The sequence below is a fragment of the Protopterus annectens genome, chromosome 7.part1 (assembly GCF_019279795.1).
Source record: "Protopterus annectens isolate FY-2018-M chromosome 7.part1, PAN1.0, whole genome shotgun sequence".
Classification (NCBI taxonomy): Eukaryota; Metazoa; Chordata; order Ceratodontiformes; family Protopteridae; genus Protopterus; species Protopterus annectens.
This window is the reverse complement of record NC_056740.1, coordinates 521,365,542-521,383,591: the sequence shown is the minus strand read 5'-3', so window position 1 is coordinate 521,383,591 and position 18,050 is coordinate 521,365,542. Positions and strand designations below refer to the sequence as shown.

The 18,050-nt window shown below is 38.3% G+C and overlaps 1 protein-coding gene across 2 annotated transcripts in view; it reads left to right on the top strand.

Moving 5' to 3' along the window:
- RSL24D1 (ribosomal L24 domain containing 1) overlaps positions 1–15,623 on the top strand; it is a 93,895-nt gene extending 78,272 nt beyond the window's left edge. For both annotated transcript variants that reach the window (XM_044078942.1, XM_044078944.1), the window contains 2 exons: positions 7,426–7,511; positions 15,123–15,623. In XM_044078942.1, the coding sequence (XP_043934877.1) occupies positions 7,426–7,511; positions 15,123–15,199 (163 nt within the window). In that variant the 3' untranslated portion in view covers positions 15,200–15,623. The remainder of the gene's footprint in view (positions 1–7,425; positions 7,512–15,122) is intronic.
- Positions 15,624–18,050: the final 2,427 nt, after the last annotated feature.

Sequence of the window (18,050 nt, the reverse complement as noted above, 5' to 3'; positions counted from 1 at the left end):
AAACTTTGTGTCCAGGCTCATCAGCCTCAACATTGTAGCAGGGTCTGTTCATCATGACATTTGAACTGATCTCCAATATTGTTTCTGTTTCTGCTGATTCTTGTGAACCTTAAAAATGAAGTTCAAGTACAGGACCAATAGAATTGTACCTCGCTTTCCAGCTTCTCCTGCTAAAAATCACAATCCTGATAGTTATTTGAAGTTGATTCATTAATGGATAAAAGTGTCTTAAGTCATGACCTTGGGATGAGCTTCAGGTAGGTCTCTTGTTTTTCTTTGTGTGACACTGATATATGTAACCATAAGCTTTTAAAAATCTTTGTTCTCCAAAACATGTCTACTGCCTCATCCTCCTCTAGTATCTGAGCAGATGGTCCTTTTGCCAGCCTAGCTTTTTCAACTAGATCATCTAGATTTCTTCACTGGCCCAGTTGTTTCTGGTGCTGATTTCAGGGAAACAGATTTCACCCGTGTGATGCTGGTGTCTAATATTTGTCTACACCGAGTGTCAGTGAGCTGCAGCCTTTGTGCCATTGACATAGATAATGACCTTGATGTCCTCCTTGATGGTACTGACAGTTGTCATTCCATATATTTGTGGTCAAACTATTGGTGACAGGTCTGATAATCTATTCCTTAATCCCAACTTCAGTGGTGTCGGGCCTCTGGCATTCGTTGGCAGTATTCTCTGCTGAGATTTGTCAGTATCATTTATGTTTGTACGTATACTGCTCTCCCCATCATCTGCCGTTTAGTGAAGCTTCAGTGAAGGTAGTCAGATGAGATACAAAAGTGCAGCAGTCATTAGATCAGTTGCAAGATGGCAATTAAAGGTTGTAGTTGTATTTGGCAACTGTTTCTTCGTTGAACCTCAGCATGAGTTTTGCTTATAATTTTTATGAGGGTCCTGCCTAAGCTGCTGCTACATCTGGCTCCTTCTTAATGGACTTTGCAGAGATACGAAGGTAACCTTCTTAAACTCATTCTTTGGTTCCACATGTTTAGACTAAATGTACATACTCTTCTAGTGACTAGGGAAGAGGATGAAAAAACCTTAATTATCGTTGGTGTCAAATTTCAGAGCCTGTAGCACTCCTTCGTAGGTAAGCAACAGATTTGTCTGCCTTGGTTCAGACACATTCAATAGCAGCAAACTGAGAGGTCTAAGAGGAGTTTGTGATTTTTGAGGCAATGTTCAGTATGGTCATCCACCCAGCAGTAGGGGAAATTGGCAACAGCAGTGGAGTCACGGTTCTCCTTCGTGGGGGGAGGGGGAATGTAGTCCAGTCTAACTTACCCCGGAGGAAGTGGGTGCTTTTCTCCACTTTCATATTGTGAAACTACTCGGTAGGGGTTCTAATTTCTTTGACATGGTCCTTTCCAACCTAGCCCATGCCTGTACACCACCTCGCATCTCTTTGTCACTGGTTAAGTCTGACACCAGCTCAGTCATCTTTTCTGTCAGGCGTAGTAGTACTACCTCTCCACCAAATTTGACCATCTGTAGGGACTGCAGCTAGGTAAGCCTTCTTTAGCTTGTAGAAGACTTATACAAAATTCCCCAAAACTTCTTGCAAATGGACCCTAGTTATAAGGCTGCCATACTGACCTTTTGAGTTTTGCCAGCACCTAAATAACTGCATAGAAGAGTTAGTACCAGTCTGCCCTGAATGTGATGGTAGATTCAAGAATAAACCTCTCTGGTACAGCTCCCATATTAATAAACTGTATAACAAAAGAAGGATGCTCTTATTTCAGAACCACAAGAAATATCTAGCAAAAGACTGCATACTTTCTACCTTACCCTTTGATCCGCAAGATCACTAGATACAAGATAATTTGGTAGTGGCTACTACTGCTGGTATCATTCTCTTTTTGCACCCATAAACATTTCAGTGTTTGCTGAAGGCTTCGTGATTGCTATGTAATTTCCATAGAAGAACGTTCTTTTATTCTGGGATGTCCTCATTGAGTTCCAAATGTTGTCCATACTCGTAATCTGTCCTACGGAATCTGTGGTCCTCGTCACTGACCATGTGATTGCACAGGCATTGCAAACATCCTATTCTCGTAAATTGAGATGCCTGCCTGTTTACACTCAAAGACAGTTAAGGAGACTTAAGGCCAACATGAAGTTCACATAAGGCAGTCTTAGCTACACATGTAAAGAACTGGAAAGACTTCACCATCAGTGAAGTAAAGCCGTTCTGTTATTGAAATGGTCTGTACTCCAAACTTCTTTGTATTCTGTCACCACTTTTCTAATAGATTATTACATTTCTGCTAGGCTTTGTCTTGATGAGTTACATTTCTGCTTCTCATTTTGTGGTCCATAATTCATTTTTGCAAACAGATTTGGCTAGACAGACAAATTCACTAGTAAAAGAGAGAGTAGTTTTGAAATGTTTAGTTACAACTTTCCTAGCAAATAGCTAGGACAGACCAAAGAGATATTTGTGATACTGGAGGTAACGTTTGGGATTGGGGCATTAAACAAAATCCAGGAATCTGTAATAGTATAATTAGCTGACCACAATGCATGACAAAGCCTTCTAAAATCAGTCTAGAAAGATGACACTGTGTTGCATTCTATGCTCATATCAAACCAGTCTGTGTCAAAGGCTTCATTGCATTTCCAGCTTTTTATTTTTCTGATTTATATACAACAGCAGTTTAGCGGGCTTTTAGCAAAAATTCTGTGTAAAAAAAATTCCATGTATTAATTTTCCATTATAGAGAGGACATCAATTTTTCTGCAGATTTTAAGAATAATTTTGTACTTTTCTCAGAAAATTCCTTAGTTTTGTATTTATGTTTTGTCATGTAGCTCCAGTATGACAATTCAGGGGGAACAAATTAAATTCTAATAATCTTGTATATGATTGACAAGTATGATTTACCTTTAGATGGATTATTATTTATATTAGAAAAGTCGTCTTGGATTTTTGGAATAGTTTGTATGTCTAATGCTATTTGGTATTTAATACATTCCTTACATGTTTGTATATCTAGCCAACTACTGTTTTCCTGACTGTATCTAGCAATCTGATAATCAGCTGAGTATATTTTATTCCCGTGCAGAAACTGATGCCAGTAAATTAAATTGCTATTCTGTAAGTGAAACATTTTCCTTGTATTAAAAGATATTGAGCATCCTTCTATAGGAACTAGAATTATCTAATCAAAGATCTACTAATATTAATCCATAAATCTCTTTAATATTAATGGAACTTGATTTATGAAAGGCTGCAGAGTAAACTTGTATTTTTCATTTAATACGTAATCTTTTAAAACCCAAAAAGGTATTTATGTCCAATTTTTTGTAAGTTTCTACTGTATTTTTGTTATTGTCTTAGTATATTTTCATGTATTGATTTCCAGCAAGAAGCATAAGAATAGTCAAGCCACTGGAGTATTACTTTAATTATTAAAGATTTAAAATATAAGTTAATATTGGGAAAACCAATGCTTCTGTCCTCCCAACTTCTGATATGCCAGTATAAGGAGATTCTTGCTCTTTGGAATGCCATAAGAACTTCGATAAAATGGAGCTTATGCTTTTTAACTTTTTTAGAAGGAGAAAGAATTAATGACTAAAGAATATTCCATTTGTCTGTTAATTTAGATATTGTATCAATTAAATTTTGGTAGTTAACTAAAGTTGATTTTTTATTAGTCTCAATAGTAATTTTGCCCCAGCCATATTTTTGTAAGAGTTTAACTCTGTGGTTATCCCTTTGTTTATAAGCAAGGTTTTTGTTTTATTGTGATTAAATTTCATACTTGAAATCTTTTCAGAATAGTCCATAGAGCTAACTGCAGTGGATATAAAAAGTGTACACACCCTTGTTAAAATGCCAGGTTTTTGTGATATAAAAAAATGAGACCACAATAAATCATTTCAAAATTTTTCCCCACCTTTAATGTGACCTATAACCTGTACAAATTGAAAAACAAATCTGTTGGGGGGAAAAAATGTAAAAAAATAAAACGTGTGCAATAAGCTGGCTGCATGTGTGTGCACACCCGTAAACTAATACTTTGTTGAAGCACCTTTTGATTTACTTACAGCATTCAGTCTTCTTGCGTACACACCTGCCATCAATTAAAGAAACTCTGATTAACCCCAAATAAAGTTCAGCTGTCTTAGTAGGATTTTCTTGACATTTACTCAGTTGCCTGCTACAGTGGTTCACAGAGAGCTTACAAAGCATCAAAGAGATCTCATTGTTGAAAGGTATCTGTCAGGAGGGTACAAAAAAAATTTCCACAGCATTGGATGTACCGTGGAACACACTGAAGACAGTCAACAAAAAAGTGGAGAAAATTAGGAACAACAGTGACATTGCAAAGAACTGGACGTCCCTCCGAAATTGATGAAAAGACGAAACATAAACTGGTCAGGGAGGCTGTCGAGACCTACAGCAACACTGAAGGAGCTACAGGAATTTCTGGCAAGTACTGGTTGTGTACTACATCTGACAACAATCTCCCGTATTCTCCATATGTCTGGACTATAGGGTAGGGTTGCAAAATGGAAGCCTTTTCTTACACAGAAAAACATCCAGGCATGGCTAAAGTTTGCAAAACAATACATAGTCTCCCAAAAGCATGTGGGAAAATGTGTTATGTTCTGACGAGACCAAGGTTGAACTTTTTGGCCACAGTTCCAAAAGGTATGTTTGGCACGAAAACAACACTTTGCATCACCAAAAGAACACCGTCCTCACGGTGAAGCATGGTGGTGGCAGTATGATTCTTTGGGGTTGCTTTTCTTCAGCTGGAACTGTGGCTTTAGTCAAGGTGGAGGGAATTATGAACAGTTCGAAATGCCAGTCACTTTGGCCCAAAACCTTTAGGCGTCTGCTAGAATGCTAAAGATGAAGAGGAATTTCACCTTTCAACAAGACAATGACCCCAAGCATACATCCAAATCAACAAAAGAATGGCTTCATCAGAAGAAAATTAAAGTTTTGGAATTGCCCAGCCAGAGCCCAGACCTAAATCCAATCTGTGGGGTGACCTGAAGAGGGCTGTGCACAAGAAGGTGTCCTAGCAATCTGACAGATTTGGAGCACTTTTGCAAGGAAGAGTGGGCAAATATTGCCAAGTCAAGATGTGCCTTGCTGATAGACTTCTACCCAAGAAGACTGAATGCTGTAATTAAATCAAAAGGTGCTTCAACAAAGTATTAGTTTTAAGGGTGTACACACTTGGCAACCAGCTTCTTGTATATTTTTTTTTAATTTTTTCTCCTAACAGATTTTTCAATTGAATTATACAGGTTATAAGTCAACATTAAAGGTGGGAAAAGTTCTAAAATGATTTATTGTCATTGCAAATATCACAAAAACCTGGCAGGTTGTGTACACTTTTTATATCCACTGTATATGACCCAACGAGAGTTCAGTATTACCTCTAGTGAACAGAATGTCATCAGCAAAAAGTTTAATTTTAGAAGAATATTTTTCATTTATTTTAAAACTTTTTAATGTTTGTTGGATCTTATATCGTTAGCAAACGGCTCTATAGTAAGTGTTTCTGTCAGCACTTTTGATTGCCTGAGCAGCTACATATAAAAATTGGGTAAATCAATCCCGTGCCTACTTCTGGTATTTAATCGACCTCTATAGCCTTGCATTGTGTTTCTTAATTGCTGGGTGGGCTCTATCTTACTCCCTCACAAATTGAACTTGTGATCTGGGTGGCCTTGCTGAAACATGGCTCAGTGGTTTCACCAGTCCTGCAAACCCCAGTAGACGCATCGGTGCTTCACCTGATTAGCAGGTATGAGATGTAGTCACTAGGATAAACGTCTTCAAGCTGCTGTATGCACTACTGTGCTGTGTAGTACAGTACATGTGTAAAGAGGTCTCATCTTGGCAGCTCACATTTCGTTCCACACCACAAACTGAACACTCTTCTGAAATGCCAACAAAAACAGCCAGAGTAGTAGTGTCTTTGTTATTGTAATTAGACCTCCAACCTCTCAAACCAGCTTGCTGAATGCTTAACGACTCACTGTTTAACTTGTCAGGTAGGGTAACATTGGGATCTCTTGATAGCTCTGGCAGTTTTAAGCGAGGTAATCGGGCTTTATGGCAACTCTTGAATAAAACCTTAGAAGCTGCCAATTCCCTCTGCATGGTGCTTAAGCAAGATCCTTTCAGGTGTGTAGGGTGTAGATCACTACTCGAGTATCCTTGATAAAATAATTAGTGCTTGTTAATCAAATTGCTGGAAGATTATTGGAGCAGGGAAAATGAGATTTTACCCTAATATAGGTACAGAACAGTTTGATATTGTAAGACTGTATAGTGGGAGTCCTGGGATAGTGACACTAAATGAGCGAAAATGTGGGCTTAAATTTTCGACATGAGTATTCCATTTTCTCTGAGGTATGATGATTTTAAAGTTGGTGTATGTAAGCACATCAAAGGTTGCTGGGAGAAAAAAAAACAAATTTAAAGGAGAACAGCAGCTCTTGATATTTAGTACTGCCATGTATTTTTGTAATTATTTTTCAGTAACTCTGGGGCTAGCACTAGACAGCTTGGTATTTTAAAATGAGGTAGTAATGCTACCAGAAGCATTATTGATTTTGGTTAGCCAATTGCATTTACAACTTTTGCTGGTATAGAAACAAGGGCTGAAGACTAGGTTTGTAAAATGTTTTTGATGTTGATGTAACTCAACATTTGCAGCATCACATTATTTTGTGCTGTGATAAAACTGTGAGCGCTGTACTGTATGTATATGTGTGTGTAGTGTCTAGAGAGGGCAGCATGCAGCCTTTCAGTCTGCTTGATTGATGTGCATAGAACTTCATGGCTACAGTCCTTCCCTTTCTCATCTACATGCTTCTCCCCCAAAAACACCTTTCCCATGCCATCTTGACTGACTGTGGATTTGCAGTTTCGTCATCTTGAAGGTTGTTCCAGTTGTCCACCACTAAAAAGTAAATAAAATAATGGTTGTGAAATTTGTTGCTTCATACTAAAAGTCATCATTTTTCTTCAGGCACAGTCCTTCCCATGCCTCTCAATACCTTGTGCAGCCATGTCATTTAATTGTTTCTTGAAGAAAAAGATATTGACTGCAAGCAAATATTTAGAAGTAATATGTATCAGATTATTTATTTATGCTTTGCAAGTACTTAAAAGCAAATGTGACTAGAGTGATATAAAATTGGAGCACATTCAGTGACCAGAATGTTTTAACCGGATGTGCTTCATGTGTGTTTGTGAGATGGACTATGGATGCAGAGAAACTGGTTTATTTTTCACTTGCTGTTCCTCACATTAGTTTTATTCCTTATGTTGCATAATAGAATCAAGCTGGTGTAATTTTTGCATTTTTGTAAATGAGTGACATAGTGCCACAGTGTGACACGATTATATTTTTTCACTTCGCTTCATGTTAAAGGTTGAAGAAGGGCAAAGAGCTGCAGAAGGAGCAAGATATCAAAGAAGTCAAACAGAATATCCACCTTATCCGGGCTCCCCATGCAGGTAAACACTTGGAGTTGCCTGAGTCTGTCTGTTCATTAAAAGTAAAAAGTCATGATTTTAATTACTTGATTTGTCAGTACCATTGTTTGGCTCATTGCCAGGTCTGTGCCTGTCTTGTTTACACATTTTGTTTGTTCACACTACTGCATATTGTTTGGATTTGATTGTTTTGTGCGTGGCAGATGTGCTGTAGTGGCTTTGGCGATTTCCTCTAGCAATTATGTTTATGTATGTTTAGCGCTTTTCCATGCTGTGATGATGATTGCCTAAGTAAAGATGCCTAGCTTAGGTACAGGTGAGTCCACTTAAGAACAGAAACTTGCCTGGTTTCTCCCTTCTTGTGTACATGTGGACCATTGCTTCATATCTTGATTCTTACGGTTAGATGCAGCTCTCTGTCCATTCCTTCTCGTAGCAGTGGTGATTTGAATACTTGGATCACTCTTTCTGGTGTATACATTTTTCAATTTGTAGCACAGCAGGTACATAATAAATCTGTGTCAGAATCGTGTTTAGTGATTTGTTTTTCTTTTACGTAGTACATGCCTTCGTACTTTTAGGTTTCCAGAATGTCCCATGTATTCTTAGTGGTATTTGAAAATTTTTCAAGAGATTGGTGCCCTTTTTATGTTTTCAGTGTCATTTAATGGTATTGCAGAAAGGGGACCCTTTTACTGACCTGAATCTTGCCTTAATCTTTGAACTTCATTGAGGTTGTATTGCAAACTCTGGAGATGTACAAATAAATGAGTTTAAGTGTTGTGTGTTTTGCTTTGTTTTGAAGGTTTGGCTTGTTTTGTCATTTTGTCAGTAGACAAAGTACTGCAGAATGTTTGCCTGGTGTTATGAGACTGGACAATACCACATGATGCTAGTGTGCAGGACACTGCAGTGCAGTGCAAATGTCAACCCACAATTTGGAGAGAATTGTGGAGTATTGCTGCAGAAGTCATAGTTTATAGACCGCTACTAAGTAAAGCATGCGTATATAACAAACGAGTTAGTGTTTCTGTTACTCCACTGTGTGTCAGAGTTGTATGCTAAACATGCATTGTTAGTTACACAGGTTCAGTAGCAGGCAAAGGTGGCTTTCTGCTTTTGGAAATTCATAGATTCATACTGGGATAATCTTTGGGGGGGGGGCTTTTTTAAGCCTGGCTAAGTTTCTTCAAAATAATGACTTCCTGTGTCCAATTAGGACATTGAGGCACAGGCATTTATTTATAAGCTACATCTGTCCATAAGGGATATGGGAGCCAGGCACGGTGTAAATCTTCCTTTTCCCCATGCACTGGTCCAGGTTGCACTTAAATTGGGTAATAGATGCACTATTGGAAGCCTGTTCCATAGTAGAGGCTGTCTGTGGGACACATCTGTCTCTCCAGCTTGTTCTGTTTAAGTCGCAGACAAAATTCAGATCCTTGGACCTTGTATTTCTGGTACTATTTGAGTTACAAATATGCAGGAGATTTGTAAGTTTGGAGTTGGTGGATGCCTTGCAAACAAGGCATAGATCACCCCTCAGTAATCCATAGGAAACTGAGTAGAGGGAAGGGCTTTGACATTCTGTGTAAGGAAGCTTTGTTATACTTTATATTCCCCTTTTTTTTTTAAGGAAGCTCTGAGGTCACTCTAGTTGCTGCATGGTCAGGTATATACTGAAGGGAGCATTATACTCTGATTGGTCTGATAAGGGCAGATTACAGTAGGAAAGCTTGCTGACTTTAATTGACAGAATAAGCTTTAGCAGCACCTACTACAGGATAAAATGGTTTCTTAGAAAATAGAGAGATGAATGATCTGAAATTGAAATATAAACCCAAAAAGGAGCTACACACAACAGATATGCCGTTTACCAGGGAAGCATGAAAAATAGCTAGAAAAGGAACTATTTTTTTTTGGGGGGGGGGGTGGACTGTGTACTTACTGAGGATAAAATAAAAGTAAAAAGAATTTTGGATGTGCACTGACTCTTAGAAATCTGGCTGATTAATGATGTTGTTTAGAAAGGCTGGCTTGAGCAAAAATCATCTGCAGTAAAATAAAGTCTGTGTCTTGGGCTTAATGTTCAAATTTGACAAAATAGTTTCCAGTTGGAGGATATGAGTTACATTTGGGAATAGAAAAGAGCAAGCGATGTAACATTTTGGCCTGAATGCCAAGTCAGACAGAACAAGAATTGCAGAGTTGTGCCATATGGGGCTCATGGTGTTTACCATAACATTCCCTAGGAAGACATGATGGGTAACGTACATGTTATCTGTGGAGTTGGTCACACTTGATTTGTTCCAATTCAGGGAAGACCTGTATTTTTTGTGTGCGTTGTTCTAATAATAATAATAGTAATAAATATTTCAGGTTCCTTTGAGTAGTCATATTGTCAGACATAAGTGCAAGTTATTAGTAGAATTGAAGTCAATACTTTTCAGGGTGAGGCACTGCTGATTACATTTAGCAGTGCTCCTCAGTACACAAGTCAGAATTTCAGAGTTTTTACCCTTGTGTGGGACTTTAGACGTAAGCTCCAAGCCATACTCTCCTCATTTCAGCAGACAAGTTGAAGGAGCTATCCACTGAAAAGAGTTAAAATTTGTGAGAATTGTCATCTTCCAGTGTTGGCATATAGGAGTACTGCATGGCAAGGACTTGCTTTCTGTCTCTCAGTTGTTGGTAGAAGCTTGAAGAGCTGATTTTCTTCAGCTACAGTGCTGGTGCGTGAAAATCAACATGACAGTAAGGTAATGCTGGAAAGCCATCCGTAGAAACAAAACACTTCCATGGTAGAAACTGCAGAGTACTTTTAGACTTGCAGGTCAGATACAACATAAGAATCTAAAAACAATAGGAAAGTGCATATCCTAAAGCAGGCGGTGGTGGTAACGCCACTGAACCAAGACTCAGTGATGATCATGTGGAGAATGCAAAGCTGTGTAGTAGTCTTGGACAACTGTGGTATGTAAATATAGGTTAAAAATGGGTGTGCTCTATATGCACACACAGATTTAAGCCTAATGAATTGAAGTGCTTTGCTTCTCTTGTGTTAGGTAGTGTGTCTGAGTTATTTAGTTGTTGAATGTATACTTTGAGTTCCAACTGCATCTGCTATGTCAGCGTGTTTAATTCTCCAGACTTGTAGTAACCTGGTATACATGGCCATCTCCTTCAGCAAATGGAAGCAATTAAGGATGACTTTACAGGATGAAACTAAGAGAATGTGGCTCAGGAAAATGCTCTGGAACTTGCTATAAAATGGCCCCATGAAATGGAGAACAAAGAATGTGTCCCCAGTTTAAAAGAAAATGATTCAAGAGAAGAGTTGCTTGATTTAAGAGAGATGGGCAGACATTAAGATCAATGAAAGAAACAGACTACCAAAAGTCAATAAAGCCTAAAAAGTTAGAAGTTTGATAAAACAAATGAACACAATAATTAGGACTGTCCATAGATATACATGCAATATAACAGAAGTAAATAGGATACATTACTGTTCAACTAAATTAATAATAGATAGTCTTACCATAAAAACACATAGTAAGGGAAAGGAAGGGGAGAAATCAAATGCCATCATGGAAGTATCAAATAGGGAAAAGTATAAAGCAATTAAGGCAAGAAGTGTTGCTGTTGGAAGAGTATAGAAGAAGGAATAGATCAACAGAATACTCAAAGAAGTATGTGTACATGAACAGACTAGGATTTATTGTGCACTTTTGCAAATGATAAACTAATACTGTTAGCACCGGCAGGAAAACTTAGGAGATATGCAGATGAGTATACAGAAAGTACAAAAATTGGTGACCCAAAAAAGTTTTATAGGGAATTAGGAAACGAGGTAAAAAAAATTGAAACCCCACAAGAATGCCAATAGCTGTGTAGAGGCAGCGGTACCCACCAGAAATACCGAACTAACTCACAAACCAAGCCATCCTGGAGGAATCACAAAATCAATAGGCTGTAGAATTGATGGAAGAAAATCATGGCAAAAAATAAGGTGGTGTAGCACCCAGCAGGATAAAAACCAGTCATCAAAGTAAACAACTCAGAAGACAAATAAAAAGGCTACCAAAGCAAAATTTGAGGCAAGTTTGATCTTCCTGGCCACGGACAACCACAAGGCATTATTTAGTTATGCTGGCCACGGACAACCACAAGGCATTATTTAGTTATGAGCTCACAAATTTAACCTCACCAACACACTTGTGCCCTGAAAGCAGTTAAATGAATAGACAAAGTACAAAATGCTAGGGCACGTTTCAACATTGGTCTTCCTCAGGCCGATAAAATAATACATTTTAGTTGCATTTTATACCATAAACAGTTAATGATGTCATATCCTGCCTGACCTAATTTCTTAAAAATCACTTCAATACATTCCATCTCATTTAATGTCACAGAAACAAATAAGTAATTTGAATAATCTAAATAATTTAAAACAAAACGCGATGCTGTAACTTTGTACATTTCTACTACTACTTAAATTACTATATTAAAAATATTAGATTAAAATAAAAGTAACTACTCATGCATTCTAATGAAATACTATAACATACTATGAATTATGTATTTAATAACTCATGATCACTATATTTCTATAAAAAGTGTCAAGTATAGAAGTTAACCAGAGACATATATGTCTGATTCTGTATATGTGTCTTGTATATTTATATTTACTTGCATACATGTAATATGAGTAAGAAATAACAATATCATAGAATGCATTCAACCCTCAGCTAAGTTAAAGTTTCAAGTTAAATACTTGGTATCGTTTTTACTAAAAGGATACCTACAACCTATAAACATAGTATGCTTTCCTATACTAAAACCTATATTAAAACGCTACATACAAAAGTTCTAGATGCAAAAGATGACGGGTAGTAACTATATCTTGCATCTTAAATGTCTGTATGTATATGTCAGGCAGGATATGACATCATTAACTGTTTATGGTATAAAATGTAACTAAAATGTATTATTTTATCGGCCTGAGGAAGACCAATGTTGAAAGCGCTTGCCGTTTGAGACAATAAAATTTTTTGAACACCGCGAAACGCTTGGTTATTTACGCTGGACTTTGGTTCACAAGCTATAGTTTTGTGGTGAGGATTTAATGAAAATTCGTGTTTGGTGAAACTTGAGTTCAACTTTAATCTTTGGTGAACTATCAGAACTTTGGTATATACCCTAGCATCTAAGCAACAGTGTTTGTTATACTGAGCAATTTTCTGCACTTTCTGAATTATGCCTGGTCGGAAGATTTATTACAATTGAGGCTGCTTGATTGTTACTGGGACTGTCTAAAATGTGCCCTAGCATTTTGTACTTTATTATTTAGTTATATCCGCAACATCAGGCAATACACAAGTGTGTACAGAGCTCATTGTAACTGGATCCACGTATACTGAGCCATATAAAGGAAAAGTACAAAATAAGCAATTTATTGATGGCCCCATAAAGTTTTATAGAGAATTAGGGAAAAAAGGCAAAAGGAAATGAAACACCACCAAAAAGAAGACATAGATACAATTTGCAGAAATGTCAATGAAGATCCTGTACAACATAACAAAGATGTTTAAAAGAGAACTCTATCATGACAATAGAACAAAAAGGTAATGAAAAAGTCATATGGAGCAAAGGATCATTTGTTGTTAAATAAGTCCATAATGTAGAAATGTAAAGAGGGGATAAAGTATGGTATGGTTAGACTACAGCAAAGCATTTGATTGTATCCCACATTCATGGATAAAAGTGCTTAAAATGTATAAGATGCATCCTACACTGATCGTTTACATTACAGTTACCTACGACCATGAAACAGTGGCAAACCATTTTGCAGTTAAGTCATGATAAAGGACAAATTATTATTCCAGGGATAAAAATTCAAAGGGGGATATTCCAGGGTGTTTCTCTGCTACTGATGCTCATTTGTCTTGCCCTTAACCCATTAAGCTGTCTACTTAACAGATTAAGTCATTGCTACAATTTGGCTCCAAGAAAACAACAAAGTGTACACACTTATCTTTTTTTGTAGATGATTTTAAAATTGTATAGTTCTCAAATGAAGAACTGACAGGAAAACTGCAAGTGGTCAAAACATTTCCAGATGATATAAGAATGTCATTTGGTCTTTAAGTCTGCAAAAGCAACCTTTAAAGCAGGAAAGCTGCAGCACCACAGTTTTGGACAGGAATGTGATATAAAAGAATGTGAGCAAGAGGGAGTGTATAAATATTTGCAAATTGATGAAGGGTTAACAGTAAAACATGAAAAAATGCAAATAAAACGTGGGGAGTATTTCAGAAGACATGAAAGCAGTGAAGTCTGGGAACAAAGTCCAAGCTATAAATCAGTTTGTCCTTCCTGTCCTGTCTCACAGTTTTGGAGTGACTGACTGGCCCCAAAAGGTGTTTGATAGGTTGGACAGGAAAACAAGAAGGATGTTTTCATGCTCATCAAATGAATAATAATAATCTATGCATTCCAAGATTATATATTCCCTGTTCTGGAGGAGGTATGGGCCTCTGAAATTGATTACATGTATAGACCCAAACGCAGTAAGTTTTGAAATAAGAGTAAGTTTAATATGACTTCCCTGCTTAGTTTAGCAGAAGAATATCTGTGTCAAGCAATGATAGAAATCAAACCAGAAGTAGACAAAACTCTGGAAGCAACTGAATGTGCAAAAAAAAAAAAAAACAAAAGTATCAGATGAGAAGGCAAGAACTTGCCTAAATATAGTTGCAGGTATAGAAGACTCTTGGAACGACCTCATGTTGATCGGGATCAAACATAGGAATTTGTTAAGGAGAGGTGAATTTAAACAAAAAGACGAAAGGTCGATATTGGTGGCCAAGAGCAGACTGTGTATACATTGGTTTACAAAGTCTGTTGAATATATGGGAGAAACAGAGAACGGTAGGTTTTGTAAAACAGAATTGGAGACAGTTGCACTTGTTGCTGGTTGTGATGTATTACTGGCAGAAGGACTATATACGGAAAGGTATAAGAACGTGACAAGACTGTTGCATCTGGGATTGTGCAAATGTTGTAATGTTGAAGTAGCTAAAAAAAACACTGGAAACATGAGCCATAAAGTTCAAAAAAAATAAATATGTGTATGTGTGTGTGTGTGTGTGTATATGTATATATATATATGTATATATATATATATATATATATATATATATATATAATCGCATACAGCGGGATATGATTTGGCTGCCACTACTTTTTTTGGGCTTCGTTAGCTTTCAGCAGTGCAGTTGTTGATGCAATAAATCTGTTAGCCTTTTTGAGGCAACAAAAAAGAAAAGGGGGTGCAGTTTACTGGTTTTTTTTGCAGGCAGTCTACCCAGTAGTTACTTTTGAAGTAAGGTTGCAATGCAAGCACATGATTTTGAGTCAGTTGGCTGCTGAGAGATTGATGTCCACCTTTCAGCAAGAACCCAGCAGTGATCCTAGTATTCAGTCTTCTGATTTGATGAGTACTTTTGTTGACTTACATTTGCCTTTGGGTCACTGTACATTGCATTTTGAGACAGCATTTGTAGTTTCAGCAAAACCCATTTGTATGTGGTGTGATGCCTTTTCTCATATTTTTATTTTCTTTGTTTCCAGGTACCTCGAAGAAACTGGAAGAGAAAATGGTGCAGAAGTTGCAAGAAGATGTGGAGATGGGAGTAGATGCTGTGTAACACTGTTGGACTTTATTTATAACCAGTGGACTAGAGCATTAGACAGTGTACTTGAGGAATTGGTTGGCAGGTTGCTGAGATCTACGTTTTCATTTTTGTGAAACAAACCTGCCTGACTAGGACTTCTGCTGTTTCTGGTCAACATGCTTGTGAAGCTTGGCAGTCCTTTACAAACCGCATATTCTATTTGAGTCTGCTGTTGAGCTCAATTTTTTTTTATCATAAAAATACTTCCATTGGATGCAGCATTGTCTATTTTTTGTGCAAGTTAGCACCTTTTGTGATTGTTTTCTGTTGATTTGTACCACACCCCTTTGCTTTTATGGAAGGAAGCACTTTTTATCAGACTTCAGTTTAGAAAGGGTTTGCGCTGTCAAGATTTTTACAACTGTATGTTCAGAAATAAATGACTGTTTTAGTCTTAGCATCTTGCATTTATGTTTTATTTCTAGATCGCACATGTCTTCTGTCTTCTCATTTGAGTGTTTGCATTGAAGTGAAGGTAGCAGGTTCTTTGTGGGTGTCTGTCTTTAGACTGCTTTATACTCTGTCTGCCAATACTTTGGAAGTTAGTTTTTAGGTATGCATAGCATTCATTGTGTATTATTGAAGTAAGTGATGGAAATGGCAAAAAATGACTTGCTTATGCTACCATAACACTTTTTTTAGTAAAATATGTACTTCATTACACACACTAAGGACCTTTTATTTAGTCAGTGGATTCAACAGCTGTAAGTTGACGTCTTCAATGTTGATAAAGCCAGAAGATTACATCTGTGCCGTCTAAATAGTTTTTATGTTTCACCATACCATTTAGGGCTTTGGAACGGTCTAGCAACTAATGTCTCTGGAGAGGAGAGAAGAATGCTGTTTCAGTTTCTGAGATGACAGGTCGCTTCATTTGGCAGCACTGTCTCTGCTGCCTGAGGGGCTGTCCGCACAAATGCTAAGTCTTTGAGGAGAGAGCGATGGTGAGGGACAAAAATGAAAGACTCAAGTAAAATATTTTCAGAATGTGGGAGATGCAGATTGCTGAAAATGCAGCCTCACTTTAACACCTCACTGCCTATGTGTGTTTGAAGTCGGAGATTTGTTATGCAGTCTGTACAGAATGTCATCCAAAACAAAACCGAAATCAAGAATTATTTCTTTGGCCAAAGACGGCAAGTAGCAAGTGCCCAGGATCATGTTGTAAACAGTTGCATAGAAAATTAGAAATGTTTCTGTTTACAAGGTTACTGTATAAAGCTATAAACTAGTTGCTTAACTGGCTAACTGCAGCGGTAGCACAAGTCATTAGGCTGTGACACGTATTATTGCATTAATCATTATTGCTAGCCTCTTTGAATATTAGCCGAGAGACTGAAAAAAATAAGGATGCTTGTGCTTCATTCTTTTGGCAGTGTTAGGAATGCCAGTCCACTTGTATTCTTTGAAATGAAAACTTCCAATGTGATATGTCCTGTTAAGGTGCTACCGCGATACTTGCATGGTGAAAAGGTAATAACTCTGAAGGCAAAATGAAATGTAGAGTCGTTCAGAAATGGTGTATATAATATAAACTAGATAATAATCTGGAGAATGACAAATTACTGAATGTTCTGCTGCTTAGATACCTGCAAAATGTCGATGTCCTTCAAGGATGCATCTGCAGTCATCACATATGGGTTGTCCTGCCTCAGGCAGCCCTTCGGTCAGCCGGATTCCAAAGTCTGGGTCCGGCGTCGGCTGACGTCACCCCTTCCCCGACGTCAGAGCGCCTGGAGTATAAAAGCGTCAGCCGACGCCATCTTCCTCAGTCTTTCTTGCCGCGTGGTGCCCGAAGCAGAAGCAGTTCGCAAGTGCCGGTCAGCCAGCTCCTGTAATTCAGCTAAACCGAAGACTTCAAAAGCTAAGTACCCCGTTGGGGACTCTTTCTTGCCTCAGCCGATGTCAGATAAAATTAATAATTGCTTAACTTGTGGGAAACAAATACCTCATAAGGATTTCCACTCTTACTACCTACCTTGCCTAGGCCCAGACCACGACGTCTCGGCCTGTTCCGCCTGTGCTTCCTTCAACCGATGCACTCTAAGACGTCGGTCGGAGTTTGCAGAGGAATTTTTTGGGGCTAGTTTTGCTTACAAAATGCCGTCTGAGACTCCGACTTCACATTTAATAAAGAAACGGAAGGACAAGGACCGACACACGCGGTTTCGGCTGAAACCACGGCCAAGCCTACCTAGAGTGTCTCGGTCTCGGCTGAAACAGAGTCCTTGGTACTACCATCAACGAAACCGTGCAACCGACAACCTCGGCCCTGGAGGCCACTACTGTATCGGTTGTTGAATCTCCATTGGAATCTGGTGTCCAGGAACCCTCCAACACCATTCCCTTAGACAAAACTACACCAGCACGTGGTGCAGCCAGGCCTCCTGCATCGACATGTCTATTAAGGCATTCTCTAGGGCTAAAGCTGCTAAACTCTCAAAATCTATGCCTCCCAGGGTTATCCCTCAGGGACCCACTACAGGTTCTCAGATCCTTAGTCTTGCAGAGGACCTTATTTCATTAATTAGGGGCTCTCAGCCTCATCCTGACAGGGGCTCTCAACCTCCTACAGAAAAAAGGCCCAAGGTTGAGCCCTCTGATCCCCTCTCCTCTGATGAGGCCTCTGATGGCTCTGCTCTCTTGGACTACCAGCAGGAGGCTTTTTCGGCCTACGAGGATTCAGATGCAGAGGAATCTATCCCTTCAGCCTTCCCTCCTGAAGAACTGTCTTTTGGGGAAACTCTGCAAATTATGAGGGAGCATTTCCAATGGCAGGGCCAGGAATTTTATGATTCCAGGAAGAGATTAAGGACCTTCTTGC